Source organism: Antennarius striatus, chromosome 22 (assembly GCF_040054535.1).
Source record: "Antennarius striatus isolate MH-2024 chromosome 22, ASM4005453v1, whole genome shotgun sequence".
In the NCBI taxonomy this organism is placed as follows: domain Eukaryota; kingdom Metazoa; phylum Chordata; class Actinopteri; order Lophiiformes; family Antennariidae; genus Antennarius; species Antennarius striatus.
In genome coordinates this window covers 3,894,669-3,903,405 of record NC_090797.1, presented here as the reverse complement: position 1 = coordinate 3,903,405, position 8,737 = coordinate 3,894,669, and the positions used below count along the sequence as shown (strand labels likewise).

General features: G+C 40.7%; 1 protein-coding gene across 2 annotated transcripts; it reads left to right on the top strand.

The window, feature by feature from the left end:
- The first annotated feature begins 4,745 nt into the window (after positions 1-4,745).
- LOC137589278 (uncharacterized) lies at positions 4,746-8,635 on the top strand. Of its 2 annotated transcripts, XM_068306909.1 has the most exons (10): positions 4,746-4,870; positions 5,065-5,148; positions 5,255-5,380; positions 5,480-5,554; positions 5,737-5,871; positions 5,958-6,050; positions 6,153-6,185; positions 6,564-6,635; positions 6,807-6,881; positions 6,965-8,635. In XM_068306909.1, exons 1-10 carry the CDS (start codon positions 4,766-4,768, stop codon positions 7,487-7,489), a joined length of 1,323 nt encoding a protein of 440 aa, XP_068163010.1. In that variant the 5' UTR covers positions 4,746-4,765; the 3' UTR covers positions 7,490-8,635. The 2 variants fall into 2 exon arrangements, with proteins under 2 accessions (XP_068163010.1, XP_068163011.1); XM_068306910.1 differs by lacking the exon at positions 6,807-6,881.
- The last annotated feature ends 102 nt before the right edge of the window (positions 8,636-8,737 follow it).

The following is an 8,737-nucleotide window of genomic DNA, read 5'->3' as shown; positions in this document are numbered from 1 at the left end:
GTATCATGAATGAGCAAATTACAGTAAAGAACCCATTACTGTAAAACAATTTTGACCGACAAATCCGTCGATTGAGTGCAAGTCTGTTGTATATTGTCACGTTTTTTTTTTATTGTTGTAATGTTTTTCTGTATTTTTAATGTTTTATATAATCAACTGAATGTAAAAAGACAAATGTTGAGCTGCTTTACATTAAAATATTGATGTATTGAGTTCAGCTCTTCTGTTATATTAACACAAGTGACAAATCTGAGATCTGAGAGAGAAAATATTACAGTAATCTCATTTTATTTAATAATCCTGTCATCCATTCATAACTGGATATTAGATAGATAGATAGATAGATAGATAGATAGATAGATAGATAGATAGATAGATAGATAGATACATACATACATACATACATACATACATACATACATACATACATACATACATACATACATACATACATACATACATACATACATACATACATAGAGATGGGCAAAGGATTATCTGAAGCCTGGCGTGAAGAAGCAGCTAACAGCCAACAGATTAAAGGGTCAGATACATAATCTGGATTAAAATGCAGCCAGAAATAGCAACAAACAAATTAATCATGAAGCATCTCTGCTAATGGTCACACAATTGCATCTCAGCAGCTGTGCTGCACCACTAAAGGATTGTTGCTTAACTCATTTTTCAGAATGTAGTTTATTTAAATTTTTTGGAATTTCGAAAGGTACAAGGAAAAAATTTGTTGTTCTTAAGAGAGTCATCAGGGACTCAATAAACTTCAATAACCTCCCAACAGGCTCACAGTCAGAGAAAAGGAGAACCAAATGACTTTATTTTCCTTTTGTTCTACCAGTGACAGCAAACAACCCCGTCCATTGAGAGAGGAAAGAGGAGAAAGAGAGAGGAGGCTGTCAGGCAGCCAGCGAGCGTCACATTAACTGGTTTCTGTTGTCCTTAAACTAACTGGCTTGCTCTCCTCGCCAAATATTCAAAGTTTACTTTGCTCTGTCTTTATGTTTCTGTCTTTTGATTGATTTACCTGACATGAGAGACACAGCAGGTTTTTATGTCTGATAGCCTCTCCTCTTCTAAAAGTCCATTAAACACCATAAATATTTTTTTTTTCAACCCTCATTGTTTTTCAGATTCAATGACTAAATCTTCTACTTTTAAGGTGCAGTATTTTTCCATTATATAACACAAAATGCTATTTGGCTGGTGACTCCAGTCCCAAAATGAGTTGAACCCTCTATGACAAACATCTCCAGTGGATTTGCTGGAAACATGAAGCATATCTAGACGCTATCCTCCGACAACCTTCTTGAGGAATCTTAGCCCATTCCTCATGGGCGAAGAAGTGCAGTTCTGGGATATCCATAGGTTTATGTGCTTTAAACGCCTGAAACAGCAGCTGCTCATCTGCCACCTGTATTGGTGAGTGTCATAATCCCGTGGAACCATTACGGTTCTGTGTTTTGTGGTGAGGTTTTTCTTTCTCTCCTTCACAGTTCGGTGGAAACAGGTCAAGCAGACTGAAGAGATGAACGCACACCAAAGAGGACTTCACTCTGTGTGAATGTGTGTGGTTTGGAAGGGGAATAACATTTTAAGAACAGCCTTCCAACCCCTTCTCTCTCTCATTTCCTTTTCCCAGCGCTGGGTTCTCTGGACTGTATCTGACCCCAATCCCTGGGTAATCAACCAGCGACTTCAGAGAGCAACATCTCAAATAAATATTCCCTTTATCTTTCTTAACATCAACACTGTCCATCATTTATACTCCTACCCACTTTCTCTAGTCTTCACCACTTTTCCTCCTTTCCTCATACTCCTGCTCTCTCTTTCTCACCCCCCATTTCCTCCTCTTCCTCGTATTCTCCCTTTTTCAAGCTCTCCCTTTTCTTTTTCCTCAATCTCCGTCTTTCTGGAATGTGCTGCTCAGAAGCAGCTGAGTAGAGGAATGCTGCTATAACAAGCCCATACACAACCCCAAAGGAGGGAGGCTCCTTACACAAACACACACATACAGTGCACACACACAGTATAAACCAGGACACACCAGTACACACTAGTGTACACTTCAGACCATCTTTCGATGACTTTCCCCCAAACTTTTAAATACTGAACTCTCTTTCCTCTCTTTCATCAGAGCAGGGCGTGTTTGGGTAAACAGCAGGATGTCACACACATACACACACACACACACACACACACACACACACAAACACACACACACACACACACACAGACACACACACACACACACACACACAAACACACACACACACACACACACACACACACACACACACACACACACACACACACACACACACACACACACATACATTAACCCCTACCTCTACCAACCTAAAAAACTGTTCATCCATCATGAGTGATATCTGTCAGAACTGAAGCTCAGGATTCATCAGTTCCCCACATCAGATGATGTCCATAACTGCGATCTGCATGTCAGTTGCATGTCTAACAATCAATTATCTAAAAAAAAAAAGGGAAAAAATAAAATAAAAAAATGTTAGATATTTCAAATCACTCAATAGACCCCTATTATGTTTGAGATATGTGTGTAAAGTACAATCCAGATTAATCCAGACTATGCTGGTCTTCAACAGACCTGTTTGAGAGTCAGATCACTGATTACAGCCATGCTTTTCTATGGTGTTCTGAATTGAGAAAAATCTTATTTTTTTCCCTTTTCAAACATGAGGACAAAAACAACAGTACCAAGAGCCATATTGGGATGAAAATTATTTCATACATTTTTAAAAATGATATGTTCTCAACACTTTGAGATGACTCTGTGTGTCTAGAGGACTGTCAGACAAAATATGTGCAGCTTCACACATGCTCACACACACACACACACACACACACACACACACACACACACACACACACACACACACACACACACACACACACACACACACACACACACACACACACACACACACACACACACACACACACACAAACAGAACCTGAGCCTGCCTGTTGCAGTAATGATGTGGGGTAGATATGTCTGCCCTGGGGCGACAGGCTGGACTCTGTAATATGTACACAACTCCAGTAGGGCTCCCTTTGTCCCTCAGGCATCTCTCCATCAGTCCTTCACACAGATAGAGAGAATAACAGTAGAGATGGAGATGCCTTCATAAATACAGCCTATTGTGCTCGTAGACATGTGACAACCTCAGTCCACAGGTCACTGACAGGTCACCTTGTGAAACCACAGGCTATGGCCTTCACTTGGGACTTGGGACACCTGGTGGTGAACAATCCCCTCCACCTCCATCATCAAAACTCCTCATGAAGCATTCTCTATAAGAAGTATGGAGTTTGTGCCACTTGTGGAGCTCCAGAGACTTAAATGTGAAATAGTGCGTACGACGAAGACGTCTTGAATTACTGGAAAAACATGGAGTAATTCAATTGTACAGTATATGTACAACTGATTCCAGCTGGAACACACACACACACACACACGCACACACGCACACACGCACACACACACACACACACACACACACACACACACACACACACACACACACACACACACACACACACACACACACACAGATGCACAAACACACACAGAGCAGATAATAGGCACCAGATATCGATGGTCTGTCAGGTTTAGACACTTCCTGTTCTTCTCAGCAGTGTGTGTTTTATGTGTGTGCGCGCGTGTGTATGTGTGTGTGTGTGTGTGTGTGTGTGTGTGTTCATGTCAGTGACACTGGACACTGCTGCAGTTACCATGTTGGAGTGTGTGAAACTTCAAGATTGCTTTGTGTGTGTGTTTATTTCGACATGATGACGTCACTACCGCCAAAAGACTATCATAAGTCAGTAATTATGCACTGGCGCCATCAAGTGGTCATGACCTGCAGCTTGGACTGTGTCTCAGTAAACGGTGCTTAAAGAACTGTTGAGTTTCAAGTTTTAAACAGTTTCAACTTCAATCATGTGGCCCTGAAGAATGATGCTTTATCAAGGAATGAATCAACTTTTACTTTTAAAGTACTTAATCACATTAACAGACATTTCAAAGTGCTTTTACAGAAAGGGAAACCCAACAGAACCCTCCGGAGCGAGCACAAGCGACAGCAGCAAGGAAAAATACCCTTATGAGGAAGAAACTCCGGGCAGCACCCAGACTCTGACCCAACCGATGAAGGCGGATGACAGCCCGGAGTCTGTTCCTGCTCAGAGATTCAAAAGACAATTATTGTGTTTCCATGAAAATATGTGTAAAAATAAAGTCGGCATTTCACTTTTTTCAAGTATTGGGGACACTCCAGGAAAGGGGATCCAATATCAAGATATAAAACAACTACTGAGGGGGCTGTTCAACACATCTGCTTGGTCCGTTGGCCTGAAGTTAACCTTCTTTTTGACTGTGTTATTAACATTATTCTTCATTCCTGGACCCATGGCTCAAATGTTGCACTGCTGATTAAAAGTACTGTAAACATATTTTACAGTGACCGGAAGAAATGTTCCTGTCCCTTTATTCCCATTCCTAGAATTAAACTATCAACATTGTAGTGCGCACCATCATCTTTTGGCACTTCCCAGCCTCCATACTGAGGAGTTGCTCTGCCAGCCTCTTTCCAGCCTCCTCACAGAGGCGGCGTCTTGACGGTCTGTTTCCTCCTCCTCTGTGTTCCCATGACTACACTGACCCTGATCCACTTACTGTTTGCAGTCCAGGAACAGCTGGAATATAGCTGTAAACATGGAGTCCGAGCTCATGACTGAGACTAGTAACCAAAAAAAGAAGTTCTTTATGAAGCCCAATGCCGGACTATGTACTGGAACATGGATTCTGATACCATGGACAGTAAGTAATCTTTTTACTATTTGCAGTTGATGTGTATTTGTCTTGTATTTTTCAGTAACTCTTAATCAGATGGAAAATAAACCCCGATCAATCAATTTATATGAACAATCCTAGATCTATCCACATCTTGTGTGTTTAGAAAAATAATAATAGCACTTTTGAGGTTGTATAGTTAATCTGCTGTCACTCTCCAGGTATTTTGTGTGCTGTTGCTCATCCTGACGGCATCAGGGCAATTTCTGAACAGCCAGAGTTTAGGATGCAAGAACAGCAAGGAGGTAAAATTATTGTTCTATGTGAGAGTTTATCATTTGGGCAGAAAATACAAAACATTTCAGGTTCCAGAATGATTGTGTTTGTACTTCGACACCTTTATTCTTGCAGGACTTTGTAGAGTCCAGACTGAGACATGAGGCCAAACTGGTGTATTTATGGTCAGGCTTGAGTGTGCCAGTCTGTTTGTTTCTGTTGGTGGAGATGTGGAGGTGGAAGGGCTATTTCTTAACAGCGGTATGTGGATGTCTGTCAGAGAAATGTGAATTAAACACTCCAGATTCAATCAGGAAGACAGATGTTATGCTTACGTACTGTTGGGTTGTCTCTCCATAGTTGCTGTGTGGATCTTGCCTCCTGTTTGTGATGATGTGCGTATCTTTCTACTTTTTTGTGGATGCAGAAGCCAAGGTGGGGGAAATCTAGCATAATGAAAGTTCATTATGGATGCTGGAAACAAAAGAAAACCCAAAACTTGCTAAAGTTTAACCCAATCCTCATCCATGATGGAGTTTTAGGGTTAAATATGTGAGATTTTGAACATTAACTTGGCAGCAAATGAAGAAAATTGTTTAACTTTCATTTATCTCTAGGAGATACAAGAGTTTGAGGAGTACTACACAAACCTAACGCTGCAAAATTTTGAAAATGCACCTGGAAAAACACAAAACCAGTGGACTGAAACTACCTGCAATGTCTTCGACAAGGTTGATCAATGGCAGGCTGAGGTAAGGAAGGAGGATGAAGTGGAAAAACAACATGATGCTGTGAAAGAGGTGGAAACCAATGGTTGTGTCACTTATGTTCTCTGCAGCTTAAGTGTTGTGGACTCAAAGACTATGAAGACTGGGGTTCGTCAATCCCAGATTCCTGTTCATGTGACGGAGTGGACAACAGCTCCGGATGTGTGAGTGGGGTATCACAGAACTACATTTGTTGTGCAAAATTTGAAGTTGTTTTGTGATGATTTTTTGGAATGTACATATGTTCACTTCTGGTGCTGTTTCAGGTTGAAGTGGGACACCGCTTCATTTATGGCAAGGTAAATGAAGCTCTTAATTAAATGTTTCATTCTGCATTACCAAAGGTATGAAAAACCAATTTTCATGTTGAAATATCTGAGGTCTAAATAATGAGCTGCATCAACACAAACTTCTAAGGTCTTTTAGTTCAATTTGGCTCAATTCCACAATCTTTAATACACAAGATTCCAGGTAAGAAGGGCTTTCGTTCCTAACATGGAGCAAAGTTGATAATCTTTTTCAATTGTTTTAACCCCTAACCTTAACATGAACTAACAAAAGATGCTACCTAAGTTTAGAAAGATGTGGAATACCTTTTTCTTGGCCTTAAAATGGAAAAGGAAACAAACAGGTGTTCTGTCACTGACATTTTACTTTTTGTGTTTGTGCATGTGCAGCCTTGTCTTCCTGTAGTGTTGTCCCTTGCAAAAAACCGCAGCAGAACGTTTTGGGCTGTCATGATAACTTGGGTAAGATATTCAACATTATAAAAATCATCAATGATGTAATTTTTTATTTTCCTGATACATTTTTTCCATTAGTTCCTTCCTTGAATTAAAAACTAAGTCAAGAACATGGTCAAAATAACATCTCTTTCCACATCTTTCCATCAAGTGTGTCATTATTTCTTATTTGTTTAGATTGTTGTCTCTGGTGTTCCCATCGGCATCGGGTTCCTTTTGGCAATAGTTCTGTGTTTCTTTGTTTATTGTACAGTAAGTAATGCAGCATCATGGTAAAATTTAACTTATTGTCAAAAAAAAGGCCACAAAATTCTGAGTATTTCATTTGATTTCAGCTCATTTGGGAGAGCTGTCACTACCGATGGAGTGCTTTCAAATACAGACTGAATGGAGGTGAAAAAATGGTTCCAGTGATCTTCATTAGACAGACTAATAATAACCAACAAGAGGATGAAGTTGTGAAACATGTGAAAGCAGAAGAAAGTGACGGGGATGAAAGAGTCGTCGTGGAGGTAGAAGGTAGTGTGGAAGGAACGGGACAGGAAGGAGAGGAAGACGATGTTGATGATAACCCTTTGATGATGATTCCTTTGTCTGCACTGAGGAGGTTGCAGGAGGAACACGTCCCTCCTCCCGTCCCACGCAAGGCTCACTGCTTGTGTCTGTTCCCCTCAAACCCCAAGACATTCTACACAGTGGTGATAGAGGAAGGTTCACCGCTGCTGCCCAGCGGCGCTGTGCTGGCCGATGCCGACAAACGTCCCAGGCAATGCTTTTGGGCACAAGGACCTCATGTCATTTGTGTTGAGGATATTGTTTGGCCAGACAGGAACCTGGACAGCACTCCAACATCCTTGTAGGGTCACATGGTCAACGTCAGCATGTGGTGAAGTCTGTGTGAATTGGCTTGTAAAACCTATTCATGGTCCCCAGAGGATGAACCTCAATGCCACAGACTTCACTCTTCTAGAGTGGCGTGCCGTTAAGTCAAAAGGTCAAACGTTAAAAAGAATAAGATACCAAAGAGACTCACTTCTGATGTCTGACCCAATAAGTTAGGATGTTTCACAAACTTTCCAGAAAAGTTCCAACAAACCAGAAAGCTTTTCCAGCTCAGCTGCTGCGTGAGCTTGTAGACGTGTCTGCCCTTAAATATAATAAACAGCCGAACATTCCTGCTGTATCTGGTGCAGGATTTGTACGACTACAGTTAGTGTTGGGACGTCAACAACATAAATAGTATTGTCAAAGTGGGTCTTGCGACGGGAAACCCTGGAGTGGCTTCCCAGCAGTCCCCGCCTGATTTCCTTCTTCTACTTGAACTGATGTAAGGCAGGCAGAGGTGGAACCTCTGGCTGTCTGCAGTCAGTCTACACAGAATGAATCATCAGGGTCAGAGACTGAAGCTGAGATTTCACCCACTGGGTTTTTTTTTTACGCCTTAACAAATCACATTTGTTCATGCAAAAATTGTCCACCTTCGTTCCCAGCAGCTTTAGCAATTATTTTTTTAGGACAACATGAAAGAACATTGTCCTAATCGTGTAACAGAGCTTTATAGTGACTGTTGATGACGCTTCGTTATTCCATTATTCCACCTAATAGTGCCAATTTAAAATCTCAAAAAATCTGCAGTATCGTTCGGGGTTTTAGGGTTTTTAAACAATGTGGAGTTCTGTGAAGTATGTGACTGAATCATAATCAACACAAGTGAAAAAGGAACATTTTAATGTCGCAGTCTTGTGGTTTTATGAATGTCTTGCGTTTCCTCATGATGTCACTCGACCATCGTCAGGCGGGTCAAGGGAAATCAAAGGTCCTCAGAAGTTTGCTGGTATTCGGGAGGGTTTTCACCACAATGTCTACATTTAAAATTAACTGTAAACCAGAAATACTCGTCACTTTCAACTTGTTTAATCTGTTTTTAATCTTAATCCAGATTCACTGATTTTTTTTAACTTGAATGTCACTTTGTAATTTTAACTTCCATTCACTTTTATTTTACCTCATCATTGTGAATCCGGTGCACATACCTCAAGCTCTAATACCTGTGTATGAAGTTTTCACGAAAAAATAAACACATTAAAAATAACAGAAATAATCTCTCA

Coding starts and splice junctions, on each gene's coding strand:
- LOC137589278 (XM_068306909.1), top strand. CDS start 4,766: ATGGAGTCCGAGCTCATGACTGAGACTAGTAACCAAAAAAAGAAGTTC. Junction 5,381..5,479: donor AGGGCTATTTCTTAACAGCG/GTATGTGGATGT, acceptor GTCTCTCCATAG/TTGCTGTGTGGATCTTGCCT. Junction 6,882..6,964: donor GTTTCTTTGTTTATTGTACA/GTAAGTAATGCA, acceptor ATTTGATTTCAG/CTCATTTGGGAGAGCTGTCA.